The 18,439-nt window shown below is 36.3% G+C and overlaps 1 protein-coding gene across 2 annotated transcripts; it reads left to right on the forward strand.

Annotated features, from left to right (window-relative positions):
* The first annotated feature begins 492 nt into the window (after positions 1-492).
* On the forward strand, positions 493-11,792 carry LOC109072852 (galactose-specific lectin nattectin-like). Of its 2 annotated transcripts, none has more exons than XM_042731485.1 (6): positions 493-633; positions 767-834; positions 1,011-1,106; positions 11,026-11,151; positions 11,329-11,437; positions 11,612-11,792. In XM_042731485.1, the coding sequence occupies exons 3-6, from the start codon at positions 1,035-1,037 to the stop codon at positions 11,674-11,676; spliced, it is 372 nt and encodes a 123-aa protein (XP_042587419.1). In that variant the 5' UTR covers positions 493-633; positions 767-834; positions 1,011-1,034; the 3' UTR covers positions 11,677-11,792. The 2 variants fall into 2 exon arrangements, with proteins under 2 accessions (XP_042587419.1, XP_042587418.1); XM_042731484.1 differs by lacking the exons at positions 493-633; positions 767-834; positions 1,011-1,106 and adding exons at positions 9,771-9,838; positions 9,973-10,040; positions 10,728-10,822.
* The last annotated feature ends 6,647 nt before the right edge of the window (positions 11,793-18,439 follow it).

An 18,439-nucleotide genomic window follows, 5' to 3' on the forward strand; every position in this document is an offset into this window, starting at 1 on the left:
GTGATACTTTTTTTCAGGATTCTTTAATAAATAAAAGTTAAAAAGAAGAGCATTTATTTAAAATAGAAATATTTTCTAACAATAAACACTACAGTTCAAAAATTTGGGTCAGTCAATTTTTATTCTTTCTTTTTTGAAAGAAATTAAAACTTATATTCAGCAAGGATCATGTGACACTTTATACTGGAATAATTCAGCTTTGCATCACAGAAATTAATTATATTTTAAAGGATATTAAAATAGAAACCATTATTTTATATTGTAATAACGTTTTGCAAGATTAATGTTTTTTGTTTGTTTGTTTGTTTTTCGTATTTTTTGATCAAATAAATGCAGCCTTGATTAGCATAAGAGACTTCTTTAAAATCATTACAAGTCTTACTGATCCCAAACTTTTGACCGGTAGTGTATATGGATAATATAGGAAGTGAAACTTTCAGATCAGCATTAGTAGAGGAAAAATGATAGATAGATGCTATGCAAAACAACATGTCTTATGACCATGATGCAATGGTCAAATCTTTTAGGAGGTACAGAAAAGAGCACAGGATGTTCTAGAATCTTACAGGCTCTTTATGGAACTTCACAAAATCTTTCTCTGAGATTCTGAAGGCAACAAATCTGAAAACCAAGGTAAGTTTTGGCACAGAGACCTACTGAATAACGTTTTGACTTAAAGTATCTTTGTCTTTAAAATACACTGACAATCCACAATGTGCAGTATAATACATACTTTTAATTTTAAATGCTTGACTTTTATTTTCAGTTTCATCATGGCAATGCTGAGAAGCCTTCTGCTTCTTTTCATTGTGTTCTCTATGGGGAACGCAGAAGGTAACAAATATATTTATTTGTTAAAACACCTCGTAAATTAATTTTAAAAGCTTTTCTGCCAAACCTTTGATGTTTTGTAGCTTTATGGAGAAGGATAGCAGGAAATGTATATATTCAACCAACTAATATTTATCATAATATTATTATAATATTTCTTATGTTGATTTACTGGATAGTTAATTTAGTTAAAAAATGCCCCTATGGATGGACAAATCCTTGGAGTCCGATGCTACAGGTTCTTCTTTCAGACGGTCACCTGGATCACAGCAGAGGTAAATTGTTGGTTACAAGGTGATTTTTATTATTTTTAAAAATAAAACTTCATTTTTGTAAATAAAATTGACAGAAAACTAATTATGAGCAAATAATCAGTCAGACCTGATTTTGTTTGAAAATGACTAAAAATGTTGTTTAAAAATGCTTTATGATAAAAAAGACTATTTTGTATTGACAATAAAAAATCTATGTCTTTAGAAGAACTGCCAAAGTCTGGATGCAAATTAGAACACGATTTTCTCATAGAACACGATTTTCTCCGATGAGTCTGTTGCCTTCTTCTTCCACACGTTGTGGTTGGTGCTCATGATGGGAACAAGTAAGTTGGGCAAATTGTGTGCTTTTTTGTTTTGCTTGTTAGTTGTTTGTCATGACTGAAATCTCCAAAGTTTGTATGAAGATGGTTTGACTTCTTTAAAAGCTACAACTAAATGACATTCTAAAGGGAGGACTGAGTACAGTAGAGCGCACTCTTGTTAAAAACTTCTAGTGCTTTTGAAGCACAAGTGTGTTGCTGGACTGATGGAACTCCGTTTACTACACCCACTGGGCCCTGGCACAACCTGACAATATTGGTAAGAGGAAACTGTGGAGTTGAATACGAAGTCAGAATGCAGTGTGTTTTATTTACACTAATTATTTGCAAGCACTAATTTCAAATAATCCAGTAAAATGAACTGTGATTTGTCAAACATGTCATTAACATTCTATTTTATTTTTGATTCTAATAATACGACAGTAATGATGAGAATGACATATTTCATTTTTTTTCACACCGTAGATAAAGGTTGGAACGATGAACCCTGTTTAACCTCCCTGCTATGCTTCTGTGCTAAATACCTGTAAGATTCACATGCCGTTCATTCCTGCTCACACAGTTACATTTTGATTATACTACATTTACATGCTTCTGATCTGATACATACAGTGTTATTCTTGAAATTAAACTTTTTTCTTAAATATTTTCTCAACTTTTAATACTCTTCGTGCAAATACTGAAACACTCCTCAAATCAATAAAAGGAGAAGAAATATATAGAAATTACAATGGATTTATAATATATAGTTATTAGAATGGCTTTATAGGCTTTACGTGATGTCATCATTAAAACGATGCTGGTACCCCAGTGACTAGAAGACAAAGTATAATCTTTACACAAAAGTACAGTGGATTCTATACACCCAGGGGTTCTTTACTCACTTTTAAAGGACCTTTTATGCCAAAAAGGTTCTATGTAAGGAAAAAATATTAAATGATTGAATAATACTTATGTTTATATATGTAAATATAAATATGTAAATAGCTAGTAGGTTACACATCTACGTATGTATACATTTATTTATTAGTGTATATAGGTTACAGTCGTTTTGTGTACACCTCTGCATGGGCATTGCATTTTATTACTGTAACCACCATAAATCAGTACCACTGTGACATAAAAAATGAACAAAATAAATTTTTGGCAGCCCCTAAACTTTCCGACGGACGTATGAATTTCATGTGTTACTTGCCAATTTTCAAGTTTATGGCCAATGGTCATTTGATGTATGTTATTCCTTTGTAGTTTGCGCAGTTAGTTTATGTTGTAAAGTGTTATCCTGTCATATAAAATGTTCACATTGGTATAATCGATGATAACATCCAGCTAAAACAAATTTTATAAAGCACATGTCAGTAAGTTTTTAGCTTTTTTAGCATGATTAAGCAATTACTAGCATGTTTCTGCATGATTAGCATGTAACTCGCGTGTTGTTAGTATCATAGCAAGTTACTAACATATTGCTAGCATGATCCATCATGATTAGCATATTTCATATGGATGACTGCACTTCAGTTTGTAAAAGAATGCAAACACTTAAACATCATTAAGGTACCTTCATTTTAAACGATTACCAAATATATATTTAAAAAAACATTTGTCACGTGCATGATTTTAATAATCGCGTCCAGTTAAAATGAAAAGTTGCCTGTTTTTATTGCAGTAGCCTACATATTGCTGCCTTCAAGTGTACGTACTCAGTGTTGCCAACTCCTCAGTAAGGAAAGTAGCTATTGGCTGTCCTAAAAGTAGCTAGAAGTAGCTAAATGTCGTCATCACCTAATTTGCATAACTGACCATAACTGACCATGTGCATGTAATTGTGATGGATGCTGTAGGAGAGAGGAATAACGTCACTGGAGAGACAAAAGGTGAGTAAAAACATCCTGAATATGTTTAGAACCACAAATTAACTTTCTTCTATCAATTCTTTATTTTTTTTAAGGTCACAATTCCAACCTCCTCCTTTATCCGGGCTTGGGACCTGCAAAAGTGACTCAAAAGAGACACTCTGGCGGAGTTACTTACTTGTTTATTACTTTTTTTTTTATAGTTTTTTTTTTTTTTATTTTTTTTTATTTTTGGTTTTTAACCTTATGGTCCACTTAGGAGCCTACAACAAGTCACATTAAACTAACATTTTTAACCATCAATTTTTTTTGTATAGAATCTTTTTTTGTTTTTCTTCTTAAGTTTGGTTTTTAACCTTATGGTCCACTTAGAAGCCTAGAACAAGTCACAGTAAAACATTAACATTTTTAACCATAACATTTAAAAAAAAATATTAACAATCTAGATGGACCAAAAACAGATAATAGACAGAAAATAGGAGATAATATAGATAATCTGAGAAAATGGTAACTAGTCTGGCCCTAATTCAGGTTGATTGTGTTTTTTTTCAGACCCCCCTCCACATACAGACAGGCTGCTGGTGCTCATAGCAAGCCTCACCAGACAGTTTCAGTCCATATCTAATGTACAGGATGGATTTAAGGGTCTGCAAGGACATCCGATTTCTTAGCTTGCTTTTTACCACACTCATCTGGCTGAATACTCTCTCAACTTCAGCATTCGAGTGTGTTAAGGACAACACGGACACAGCAGCCATGGCAAGTTCTTGAAACGGATTGATATCAGCTGCATCTCTGAACTTCCAAATCTCACTCCAGAAACCCAGTGTGTTTTTTGTCTCATTCCATTTACTAAGATGGATGGCACGCCATTGCTGGATAATCTTGTCTATCTCTGCAGGGGAGTAGCCGAGGAGCTTGGCTATTTTTTCTATTTCTCCAGGGCTCTTACTGTGCTTTAAAGTTTCCTCCACATTAAAAACTGACATGTACTGCAATGCTTCGATGTTGTCCGGTAGTCTCACCCTCAACTCATTAGTGAGAGAGATGGTGAAGGCTACACACCGCTTTCTGACATTTTTTTCATCCTCCAGCACAAGGTGGAGCTCAGCTGCCTTTGATGCGCAACCTAAAAATGCAGAGCCTAAGCTCCCTCCTCACTGGTCCAAAATGTGTGAAACCGCAGATTCAATGGGAGAGCCAACCTGTGGCACAGACCTCAGTAATCGCAAAGGTTTTCCCACAGTTGATGGTCCTACATAGCGGCCTCAGGCATTGTTAATCCCTGTCCATAACAGGGCAATTTGTCAGTCCCTATCCCAGAGTTTCTCTTTTTTAAACCACACGTCCTCGAGGAAGCTAGCTCAACAAGCACGGCTATGATCGGCCATCTCCCCCTCTCAATTCAACCAAGCCACAGAATGTTGAGACAATTGGTCTGCTTGTTGTCACTAAATCCCTTATCACACCCCCAGGTATTTAGAAACACTTATATCCTTGGACTCATCGAGGAGGGGCTGAAACACGCTGGTCAACCCCCTACAGCTGTAACCAACTTTTTCATAAAGTATGAAGTGCTAGAACACCATTAATCATTTCGGTGCACTTTGTCCTGTGCATTTTTGAAATGGGGTATCAGCAGGGTGCTGAACAGCAGCTCTCATGCTTCTCCAATGTGATCACAGTGCTAGCTGAACAGTGTTTCAGACGAAGCTAATGCCCATGATGGTCCTCAGCCTTTTGTAGCAGAGTCAATTGTTTTAAGCATAAGTGGCAGTTTTTTGGGGGTGGAACTATCATAAGGCTTTGCCTTTTGAATGTGTTTTTAAGTTGTTTTGTGTTTCTTTACATCGCCAAGTTTGGGGTAGAAATCTGCCTTACAATACAGACAGTATGCCCGTGTATTATCTCCAATAAACGGCTTTTAACCAGCCTTTGAATTCAGGGTTTGATTCCCACTCCTTTCTGTATTTTTGAGTGTACAGTTTCGACATGATGAGCTAGCGAGAGTAAGTGACTGAGCCTGTGTGAGTCAAAAAATGAATGCAAGTGATTTTATTTTTGTTTTAGTGATTTAATTCTTTTAGACAAAGAACATTTTACATTTTACGTCCCGTGCTGGATGTAAAGCCAGGGCGGGATCAGCCAGTGGCTGCTTAATTCGTGGCAGTTCGTGCACATGATGCGCCGCCGCGTGATTCATTTGCAGTCTGGACGTGGAGGGGTGAACATCTCCTGCTCTGACTGCAGCTGGGAGGGGCTGCTGCGTGAAAACTGGGCCACCGGTTAGTGCTTTGGGACGGGCCCTCGAGGTGGGGCCCACAGCAGCAACCGTTGCTCGTTGAGAAGCGTAAGAACGATATGTAGTTTCATGTCAGAGAGTCTCCAAAAGTCTCCATTGACAACAGAAAAAAGTTGTAGATTTTCTCACTAGTCACTTTTTTTGAAAATGTGTCGCTAGAGGGTGTCTGAATACTCGCTAAATATAGCGACAAAGGTGCTAAGTTGGCCACACTGAGTGTACTCACGCCAGCCTTCATGACTTTCTGATTTTTACCAATGGAAATGAGAGATGAAGGAAGGCCGTAATACTTATGTTGTCTATCAGAGGGAGGCACAAGACTACAAATGATTTTAGATCGTCGTTAAAATCTGTGTAAATGTTTCAATGGATTAACTATGCATACATTGCAGTCCAATTTAAAATGAAGAGGCAATATTATTTGTCTGTCGTGAAAATGGTACATAAAATAATACTTCCATAGAAAAAAAAACTTAAATAGGTCTACTCCTATTACATTTGAAAAGAGACATGGCCATTATAAGATAACTGTATCCTTTACATGAGGTGTTTCCCAGCGGGCACCTTGATTGATTTCAGTTTGACGTCAAATATTTAGTCAGTGATGTCGGTGCCAGTGGCCTTGTGGGCAGCGTGCCTACATAAAACACCACTGAGTTATGGGCGTCCTGAGTCTGAATCCCAGCTTGTGGGCCTTTTCCTGATCTCGCCCCCTCTCTCACTTCCTGTTGTTACACTGTCCTATTTAAATAATGTCAAAAACAAATCTTTAAAATATAAGTCATTGATGACAATGCAGGAACATCATTTTAAATTCAGTTTGGACAGCAATTTCTTCCAGACAGCAACATAGTGTTGGCCCAGATCCGGTCCACATCTGGCCCATGTGAAATCCATGCGGGACAGATGTGAGCCAGACACTGGTTGCTGTCTGGGTGGTAATTGGGTCAAAATAGGAAGTTAATCCCACACTGAAATTGGTTTAATGTACTGTATATGTGGGCCAATATGTTTGAAGTTCAATTTACATCAAATCAACATCATTTGATGTTTTTTCAACATCAATTGCCCAATGGGCCATGCTTGGACCCAGATGATCGGTGCTTGCGGCTATATTATAAAATGTAATTTAGTCTAATCTAATTACAGCTTAATTTTTAGAATCTGATTATGTAATCCAGATTACATGTTATCAGTTACTACACTGGAATAATGTCACCTTATCAACCCAGTTTTTGATTCTTATTGAGTTCATAGAGTGAATGTGTCGCTGTGTACAGTTATTCTCCTAATTTGCATAAAGCATCCTGGGGTGTAGGAAAAAGGTGGATTAGTTCAGTGATATCACCTGTGTCTGGCTTGTTAATGTGTGTGTGTGTGTGTGTGTGTGTGTGTGTGTGTGTGTGTGTGTGTGTGTGTGTGTGTGTGTGTGTCTGCACAAACAGAATTTATTTGTTTCTCTACACCACTCTTTGAGTTAATTTTGTTATTTTAGATCTCTGGTAGTCTCAGACTTAGATGTCATGCCCACGGACCATTGGCTGGATAAAAATTAAATGGCTTTAAGGCAAACCTCCAAAAATAGCAAAATAAAAAATAATAATTGTATATAATTAAGATTAATATTTAGTAATTTAGTAAGTAATATATATAAAATATAAGTGCAACTTTTTCCTGCAGATGTAAAAGCATCTATTTAGGTGTCTATTGGCTTTATATACTGGTGGAGTGTTTTAAGTATCACAAAAGACATCACAATGTCCCTGAGCTGACATGACTTTTCATTCAGATTGTCATGCTGATCCCTCTTTTCCAGATAAGTCAGGAGCATATGAATTTAGTGGCATAGTCTTTGAAAATAATATTATAATCTGAGATAATCTGAAATTATTTCATTTCAACTGAGCAGGTTTTATTTGCATTTATAATGGAGGTGTTTCTTCACCTTGAGTGTTTTTCAATAATTTTTGTTATTTATTTATTTATTTTTTTGTTCTCTGTTTTACTGCAGAGTAACGACAGTTTGCATGAATGTAAATTCCCATGGTATATTTTGTATTTCATGGATCTTATTGAATATTAATATGTTTGTTTTTATTACTTCTTTTTCTCTTTTTTTCTTTTTTTGTAATGTTCAATCTAAACTCGATCTTCCGAGTAAGGTGACAGATTTCACCCCTGGAGACATATGCCAGACTTCTCTATCTCTTATATTTTAGTCTGCTTAAAACCTGCCCCTTGAACAATTGAGTGCAATTGAATCTAATGAACAGCCAATGATTAAAACCAAGTCCTCACCCTGCATTCTTGCTGGTATTTGATCATTTCATTGCTCTTAGCAATCAGGCCTAACAAAACTGCGTCAGCAGTGCTGGGCAATATACCAGTTCAAACGGTAAGCCAGTTTGAATTACACAAACGGTATGAATTTTTACATTTGTGGCTAAGCAATGTAGACAACATTGTAAATTGAGAGGAGATCCCTGCATACACTTCTAACTAATGGTTAGGGAACTTCTAGAACTATAACACAAAACTTATTATTTAACTGGGCAAATAAACCAACTGTAGCCATTAACAGGGGCCAGAGACAGTGAAGATGAAAGCAAAGAGGAGAAAATACTGTAGCAGGCAGAGCAAACTCACTGTTCACCATGAATTGTAAGTCGGTTTGTATAAAAGCATCTGCTAAATGAATAAATCTAAATGTAAATGTAAATAATTGCTGCCCAAGGCATGTGCAAAAAGGCCTGATTGAGTAGCATTAGTGGTTAGTAGTGTGTTGTAGCCATGTTCACGACACTTTGTCGTTCTTTCTTCCTACATGAAACCATTAGAAAAGAAAATCGCTTGATATTTCTTAAAAGAGTTTATATAAAAAAAGGACTATAATTTATAATTTGCAATAATTCATTTTTTTTCCTCCTTGTTATTAAAATCTACTTGCTGTAAATATTTAGTTAACCTAATATTGTATTTCTAGACAGGCTCATCTTACCCAAAGTTCCCATATTTACATTTTATTTAATATGTACACAAGTCAGAGATCAAACAATCATATCTGGTATCATCCTCGTGACTTAAACACACTTGACTTCAAGTAAATTATAAAAGCAGGGCTGTTAGAATTAAGAATTTGGAGATCAAGTACTTCAAGAAGATCTGTTCTGGTTGAGTGATGTAGCACAGAAAAGAGACAGGTATACCTGTGAGCCAAGAATGAGACAGACACAAGGAGTGCAGTTCAATCATTGCACACAGGTTTATTGTCTAGACTCTAGAAGTACAATCTACACTACCGTTCCAAAGTTTGGGATCAGAACGATTTTTTATGTTTTTTATAGGAGTTGCTTATGCTAATCAAGGTTGCATTTATTTGATCAAAAATACAGGAAAAAAACATAATATTGTAAAATATTATTATGATGTAAAATAAAGTTTTTCTATTTTAATATACACAAAAATATAACCTATTATCAAATCTGAATTTTCAGCATCAGTATGAGTTACTCCAGTCTTCAGTGTCAGATGATCCCTTCAGAAATCATTATAATATGCTGATTTATTATCAGTGCTGGAAGCTGTTGTGATGCTTAATATTTTCTTTGGAACCTGTGATACTTTTTTTCAGGATTCTTTAATAAATAAAAAGTTAAAAAGAAGAGCATTTATTTAAAATAGAAATATTTTCTAACAATAAACACTACAGTTCAAAAATTTGGGTCAGTCAATTTTTATTCTTTCTTTTTTTGAAAGAAATTAAAACTTATATTCAGCAAGGATCATGTGACACTTTATACTGGAATAATTCAGCTTTGCATCACAGAAATTAATTATATTTTAAAGGATATTAAAATAGAAACCATTATTTTATATTGTAATAACGTTTTGCAAGATTAATGTTTTTTTGTTTGTTTGTTTGTTTTTCCGTATTTTTTGATCAAATAAATGCAGCCTTGATTAGCATAAGAGACTTCTTTAAAAAACATCATTACAAGTCTTACTGATCCCAAACTTTTGACCGGTAGTGTATATGGATAATATAGGAAGTGAAACTTGCAGATCAGCATTAGTAAAGGAAAAATGATAGATAGATGCTAAGCAAAAACAACATGTCTTATGACCATGATGCAATGGTCAAATCTTTTAGGAGGTACAGAAAAAGAGCACAGGATGTTCTAGAATCTTACATGCTCTTTATGGAACTTCACAAAATCTTTCTCTGAAAATTCTGAAGGCAACAATCTGAAAACCAAGGTAAGTTTTGGCACAGAGACCTACTGAATAACCTTTTGACTTAAAGTATCTTTGTCTTTAAAATACATTGACAATCCACAATGTGAGATATAATACATACTTTTAATTTTAAATGCTTGACTTTTATTTTTCAGTTTCATCATGGCAATGCTGAGAAGCCTTCTGCTTCTTTTCATTGTGTTCTCCATGGGGAACGCAGAAGGTAACAAATATATTTATTGTTAAAACATCTCGTACTGATGCTTGCCTACAAAACGACCACTGGCACGGCGCCAACTTACCTAAACTCACTAGTTCAATCTTATGCACCCTCCAGAAGTTTTGCGCTCTGCAACGTGAACGACGCCTTGTGTTGCCATCCCAAAGAGGTTCAAAATCACTCTCACGGACTTTTTCCTGGACTGCTCCCCGCTGGTGGAATGACCTCCCGATCTCAATTCGAACAGCTGAGTCTTTACTCATTTTCAAAAAACATCTAAAGACTCATCTTTTTCGCCTGCACTTAACCAACTAATACTAGTACTTACCTTTTTTCTTTTCTATCATATTCCAAAAAAAAAAAAAAAAAAAAAAAAAAAAAAAAACCCCTGGCTACGTGTTCTGTACTACACTAACTGAGACTTGTCATAGCACTTGTATACCGTTGTTGTTCTCGTTGATCTGATTGTTTCTACTGTTCTCATTTGTAAGTCGCTTTGGATAAAAGCGTCTGCTAAATGATTAAATGTAAATGTAAATGTAAATGTAAATTAATTTTAAAAGCTTTTCTGCCAAACCTTTGATGTTTTGTAGCTTTATGGAGAAGGGATAGCAGGAAATGTATATATTAAACCAACTAATATTTATCATAATATTATTATAATATTTCTTATGTTTATTTACTGGATAGTTAATTTAGTTAAAAAATGCACCTATGGATGGACAAATCTTGGAGTCCGATGCTACAGGTTCTTCTTTCAGACGGTCACCTGGATCACAGCAGACGTAAATTGTTAGTTACAAGGTGATTTTTATTATTTTTAAAAATAAAACTTCCTTTTTGTAAATAAAATTGACAGAAAACTAGTTATGAGCAAATAATCAGTCAGACCTGATTTTGTTTGAAAATGACTAAAAATGTTGTTTAAAAATGCTTTATGATAAAAAAGACTATTTTGTATTGACAATAAAAAAATCTATGTCTTTAGAAGAACTGCCAAAATCTGGATGCAAATCTCGCATCTGTACACAGTAAAATAGAACACGATTTTCTGATGAGTCTGTTGCCTTCTTCTTCCACACGTTGTTGGTTTGGTCTTCATGATGGTGAACAAGTAAGTAAAGTTGTGTGGCATTTTTTGTTTTGCTTTGTCTAGTTTGTTTGTTATGACTGAAATCTCCAAAGTTTGTAATGAAGATGGTTTGACTTCTTTAAAGCTAAACTAAATGACATTCTAAATGGAGTCTGAGTACAGTAGAGCACTCTTATAATAACTGTCTTTGCTCTTTAGGAAGCACAGTGGTTGTGGACTGATGGAACTCCGTTTGACTACACCCACTGGGCCCCTGGACAACCTGACAATATTGGTAAAGAGGACTGTGGGGAGTTGAACTACGAAAGTAAGAATGCAGTGTGTTTTTATTTACAATAATTATTTGCAATCATATAATTTCAAATCATCCAGTAAAACGAAATGGTTGATTTGTCAAACATGTCTTAAACATTCTATTTTATTTTGATTCTAACATGACAGTAATGATGAGAATGACATATTTCATTTTTTCACCCCATAGATAAAGGTTGGAACGATGAACCCTGTTTAACCTCCCTGGGTTATGTTTGTGCTAAATACCTGTAAGATCACATGCAGTCATCCTGCTACACAGTTACTTTGATTGTACTACATTTACATGCTCTGATCTGATCTTTACAAGTGTTATTCTGAAATTAAACTTTTCTTAAATATTTTCTCAACTTTAATCTCTTCTCAATACTGAAACACTCCTCAAATCAATAAAGGCATTTAAAAAAAAATTGTCTTGCAAGGATTTAATATATAGTTATTAGAATGGCTTATTGGCTTTAGGGGGAGGGGTGACTAGAAGACAAGTGACTAGAAGACAAAAATCTAAGGGTGAGTTCTATACACCCTAGGGTTCTTTACTCACTTTTAAATGACCTTTTATGCCCAAAAGGTTCTATGTAAGGAAAAAAAATATTAAATGATTGCATAATACTTATATGTTAATATATATAAATAGCAAGTAGGTAGTTTACAGTCATTTTGTATGTATACATTTATTTATTAGTGTATATAGGTTACAGTCGTTTTGTGTACACCTCTGGATGGGGCATTGTGTTTTATTACTGTAATCACCATATGTCCACTGTGATATAAAACTAAAAAATAATTTTGGCAGCCCAAACTTTCTGACCCAAGTATGGATTTCATTTGTCACATGCTGATTGTCAGTTTTATGGCCAATGGTCATTTGATTATATTCATATTCCTCATCAGCTTCACATTAGTTTCTGTTGTAAATGTGTTCATCCTGTCATATAAACTAGTTTCATCATTGTTATAAATAGCTGACTAACATCAGCTAACAATTTTATAAAGCACATGTCAGTAAGTTTTTAGCTTTTTTATTAGCATGATTAGCAATTTTACTAGCATGTTTCTTCTAGCATGATTAGCATGTAACTAGCGTGTTGTTAGTATAATTAGCAAGTTACTAACATATTGCTAGCATGATTCCATCATGATTAGCATATTTCATATGGATAAATGAACTTCAGTTTGTAAAAGAATGCAAAACACTTAAACATCATTAATGTTACCTTCATTTTAAAATAACCAAATAATATTAAAAACATTTGTCAAGTTGCATGATTTTAATAATCGCTGTCCAGTTTAAGTGAAAAGTTGCCTGTTTTTATTGAAGTAGCCTACATATTGCTGCCTTCAAGTGTTGCCAACTCCTCAGTAAGGAAAGTAGCTATTGGCTGTACTAAAAGTAGCTAGAAGTAGCTTAATGATGTCATCACCTAATTTGCATAACTGACCATAACTGACCATGTGCATGTAATTGTGATGGACGCTGTAGAAGAGAGGAATAACATTAGACAAAAGGTGAGTAAAAACACCCTGAATATGTTTAGAACCATCAATTAACTTTCTTCTATCAAATCTTTATTTTTTTTAAGGTCACAATTCCAACCCTCCTCCTTTATCCGGGCTTGGGACCGGCAAAAGTGACTCGATAGAGACACTCTGGCAGAGTTACTTAGTTTTTTTTTTTAGTTTTTTTTAATATTTGTTTTTTATATAAAGTTTTTTTTTTTGGTTTGGTTTTTAAGATTATGGTCCACTTAGGAGCCTACAACAAGTCACATTAACAGAAAGAGTGGGTCATAGTCATTTTGGTCAAGGCTCTCTATGGCACGTTCAGCAACTGAGGGAGCTGACTTAAATGAGTAAGCCGCTGATCTGGCGGAAAAGCTGCAAAACATTATCAGGCAGCTGGTGCTCATAGCAAGCCTCACCAGACAGTTTCAGTCCATATCTAATGTACAGGATGGAGTTAAGGGTCTGCAAGGACATCCAATTTCTTAGCTTGCTTTTTACCACACTCATCTGGCTGAATACTCTCTCAACTTCAGCATTCGAGTGTGTTAAGGACAACACGGACACAGCAGCCATGGCAAGTTCTTGAAACGGGTTGATATCAGCTGCATCTCTGAACTTCCAAATCTCACTCCAGAAACCCAGTGTGTTTTTTGTCTTATTCCATTTACTAAGATGGATGGCACGCCATTGCTGGATAATCTTGTCTATCTCTGCAGGGGAGTAGCCGAGGAGCTTGGCTATTTTTTCTATTTCTCCAGGGCTCTTACTGTGCTTTAAAGTTTCCTCCACATTAAAAACTGACATGTACTGCAATGCTTCGATGTTGTCCGGCAGTCTCACCCTCAACTCATTAGTGAGAGAGATGGTGAAGGCTACACACCGCTTTCTGACATTTTTTTCATCCTCCGGCACAAGGTGGAGCTTAGCTGCCTTTGACTCAAAAAGGTAACCAAGGTACGGTTTGGGGACTGATGTATCCATCTATTGGCCCTTTGAGTACATCAATATTTGCAAGTGGATTCAGCACCCTGCTGCTCACAGACTTGATCAGGCTAACCAAGCTGTCAAGTAGCTTAAGAGGATCTACTTGCTCTCCCTCAAATGCCTTGATGGCCAACTGTACCTCACCCAGCACTGACTTCAAAAAAGTCAGATACAAAATGTTTTGAGGATCACTATACATGGAATATAAAACCTCAGCCATGTAGCAGTGTTCACTGGACTTGGTAACCGAAAAATGCAGCCTAAGCTCCTCTCACTGGTCCAAAATGTGTGATACCGCAGGTTCAATGGAGAGCCAACCTGTGGCACAGACCTTGGTAATCTGTAAAGGTTTTCCCCACAGTTGATGGTCTCATATATGGCCTTGTAGGCCTCCCTGCGCTTTGGAGATACTGAAAACCAGTTATAAGTCTCTCGTACCAAGTATTCCACACTACGGGGGATGGTGTCATTGGAAGCATGACTTACAGCAAGCTGCAGAGAGTGGCACACATAGCGAATAAGAATCAGATCTTTGAGGCCATACTCTTCCTTCAGGACTTTATGGACCCCATTGTTAATCCCTGTCATAACAGAGGCATTGTCAGTCCCTATCCCCAGGAGTTTCTCTTTTTTAAGACCACACTTCTCGAGGAAAGCTACAACAGCACGGGCTATAGATCTGGCATCTCCTCCCTCCAATTCAACAAGCCCCAGAAATGTTGAGACAATTGTCTGCTTGGTGTCACTAAAGTACCTTATCACAACCCCCAGGTATTTAGAAACACTTATATCCATGGACTCATTGAGGAGGGGGCTGAAACGCTGGTCACCCACATCTGTAACCAACTTTTTCATAAAGTATGGTGCTAGAACACCATTAATCATTTCTGTGCACTTTGTCCTGTGCATTTTGAAATGGGTAGCAGCAGTGGAGTCTGAGAAAGCAGCTCTACATGCTTCTCCAATGTGATCACATGCTAGCATGGAACAGTGTTCAGCGATAGCTAATGCCATGATGGCCTCAGCCTTTTTAGCAGAGTCAATTGTTTTAAGCATAAGTGGCAGTTTTTTGGGGGTGGAACTATCATAAGGCTTTGCCTTTTGAGTGTGTTTTTGAGAGTTGTTTTGTGTTTCTTTACATCGCTAGGTTTGGCGTAGAAATCTGCCTTACAATACAGACAGTATGCCCGTGTATTATCTACAAAAAACGGCTTTTACCAGCCTTTGAATTCAGGGTTTGATTCCCACTCCTTTCTGTATTTTTGAGTGTACAGTTTCGACATGATGAGCTAGCCAGCCAGCTAGTTTAGCTTATGTAACAGAGAGGCACAAACACACAGTGGACGAGAGTAAGTGACTGAGCCTGTGTGAGTCAAAAAAAATGCAGTGATTTATTTTTGTTTAGTGATTTAATTCCTTTAGACAAAGAACATTTTACATCCCGTGCTGAATGTAAAGCCAGGGCGGGATCAGCCAGCGGCGGCTTAATTCACGGCAGTTTGTGCACATGATGCACCGCCGCGCGATTCATTTGCAGTCTGGACTTGGAGGGGTGAACATCTCCTGCTCTGACTGCAGCTAGGAGGGGCTGCTGCGTGAGAACTGGGCCACCGGTTAGTGCTTTGGGACGGGGGTGGGGCCCACGGCAGCAACCGTTGCTCGTTGAGAAGCGTAAGAACGATATATAGTTTCATGTCAGAGAGTCTTCAAAAGTCTCCAATGACAACAGAAAAAGTCGTTAGATTTGTCACTAGTCACTTTTTTGAAAATGTGTCGCTAGAGGGGTCTGAATACTCGCTAAATATAGCGACAAAGGTGCTAAGTTGGCAACACTGAGTGTACTCACGCCAACCTTCATGACTTTCTGATTTTTACCAATGGAAATGAGAGTTGAAGGAAGGCCGTAATACTTATGTTGCCTATCAGAGGGAGGCACAAGACTACAAATGATTTTAGATCGTTGTTAAAATCTGTGTAAATGTTTCAATAGATTAACTATGCATACATTGCAGTCCAATTAAAATGAAGAGGCAATATTATTTGTCTGTTGTGAAATGGTACATAAAATAATACTTCCGTAGAAAGACACTAAAATAGGTCTACTCCTATTACATTTGAAAAGAGACATGGCCATTATAAGATAACTGTATCCTTTACATGAGGCGTTTTCCAGCGGGCACCTTGATTTCAGTTTGACGTCAAATATTAGTCAGTGATGTCGGTGCCAGTGGCCTTGTGGGCAGCGTGCCTACATAAAACACCACTGAGTTATGGGCGTCCTGAGTCTGAATCCCAGCTTGTGGACCTTTTCCTGATCTCGCCCCCTCTCTCACTTCCTGTTGTTACACTGTCCTATTTAAATAATGTCAAAAACAAATCTTCAAAATATAAGTCATTGATGACAATGCAGGAACATCATTTTTTGTAATTCACTGTTTTTATTTTAATAGAACACACAAAAATACATCACAACAAAGGAAAGAAAACCAATTTAAACCACTGCCCTCCCAGAACCTCCCCCCAACCCACACCTATCCCATCGCACCCCAGGACCCAAATAAATACAAAAGTAAGATAATATATGATCAAATAAATATACACAAAATAAATAAATAAATAAAAATAATATACAAACAGAATTGGTAATAATATTAACAACAGAATGACATCTAAGACTAAATAACCAAAATCTTCGATATTATGGAAATCCAGTTCTTCCACATAGAAAGAGTAGCAGGCTTTGCGTGGTTAGTCCGTGCAGAAGGCAGTTCCAGGTATAGTATTTCCAATAAGGAATGAATCCAGTGTTTAGCAGAAAGATCATGAGGGGGTTTCCAGCGTTGAACTAGTAATTTCTTTGCCGCAGTCATAGCTGCTAGCCAAAATTTCTGTTCTTTCACACTTACAGAAAATTGAGAATTATCATTCAACAATAAAATAACAGGATCCTTGGGAAAACAAATCTTGATTACCTTGTATAAAACATCAAGCACAATGTCCCTAAATTTTTGTACACCTGGACAATCCCATAACATATGTCTTAAAGTGTCAAGGCAACCTGGTCCGCAAAATATGCAATATGGATGGGGTGAAATACCTATAGCATAACGTATACGTGTGGTTAAATATACTCTGTGAATAATTTTAAAGTGAATGAATTTGTGATTAGAGTTTGAGGACGCATGGAATGTATTTACCCACACTGTGTCCCAATCAATGCTTCTATTATAGGGAGTCAAATCGGACAACCACACTCTAGCTTTAGGGAAATGATCAGAATTAAGGTTTGAAAAGCAAAAGTAAAAATAAGAGACAATTCCTATGTTTGGCGCATTTTGAATCCATTGTACTACTGGGTGAATTTGAAGATTATTACCCCAAGGAACCTTATGATATTTTAATGCAGAACGGAGTTGAAAAAAACTGAAATAAAGTGTTATGGGAAATGTTAAATCTTTAAATTAAATCTTGAAAATGTAAAATTGATATCTCTCTATTTATATCTTTTAGCATTAGAATACCTTTTGTAGCCCAAGATGGCTGTACAAATGGTTGTCCACCAGAAAGCAGATTCCGATTGTGCCATATGGGAGTATGGGTATGCCATATAATTTTAGAAGGAAAAAGGGATTCAATCTTTTTAAATATTTGGAGAGTATAGGAAAGTATATGTCCATAATGTAATGAGCACTTCTTATATGTAAGACCAGAAAATGAAAAATCTTGCAATCGAATTGGTGAAATAAGCTCTTGCTCTATTACTTTCCACGAGGACTGTGAACAAGGATCAAACCATTTCTTAACCAAGAGCAGAATAAAGGACCAATGATACAATTTAAAATTTGGGCAACCCCATCTGCCTTTCATTTTAATTCTTTGAAGTGTAGACCACTTAACATGGGGACGTTTTCCATTCCAAATATATTTTATTAGTAAAGAATCTAGTTTTTTCCAATAATTTGTAGGTGGGGGGAGAGGAAGCATGGAACTAATAAAATTGATGCGAGGCAGAATATTCATTTTTATTACTGACATTCGGGCTGAAGGTGATGGCAGATTTTCCCATAGATTGACATATAGTTTATTTTTGAGATTAGGGGTAGAGTAGGTCTGAGTTCGATCCCTAAATATTTAACTTGTGTTGATAATAAGATATTGTTTGGAATAGAAAAATTTAGACCACCGGAATTAAGAAGCATCAAAATAGTTTTTGAAAGATTAATTTTAAATCCCGATAGTATGCCAAATTCATCTATAATTTCAGGGCGTTAGGAAGCGAGCGCTGCAAGTCAGATAGAAATAATAAAGTGTCATCTGCATATAAGAAAACAGAGTGGCTTGATGCGCCTAACCGAACTGGTGTAATGAGGCTTGCACTGTCTAACATACTGTGCCAGGGGTTCTATTGATAAGTTAAATAAAAGGGGGGAAAGTGGACAACCCTGCCTTGTACCTCTATGAATATTAAACCTGTCTGAGATGAGTCCACCAGTAGATACCCTGGCCA

Source organism: Cyprinus carpio, chromosome B9, assembly GCF_018340385.1.
Source record: "Cyprinus carpio isolate SPL01 chromosome B9, ASM1834038v1, whole genome shotgun sequence".
NCBI lineage: Eukaryota > Metazoa > Chordata > Actinopteri > Cypriniformes > Cyprinidae > Cyprinus > Cyprinus carpio.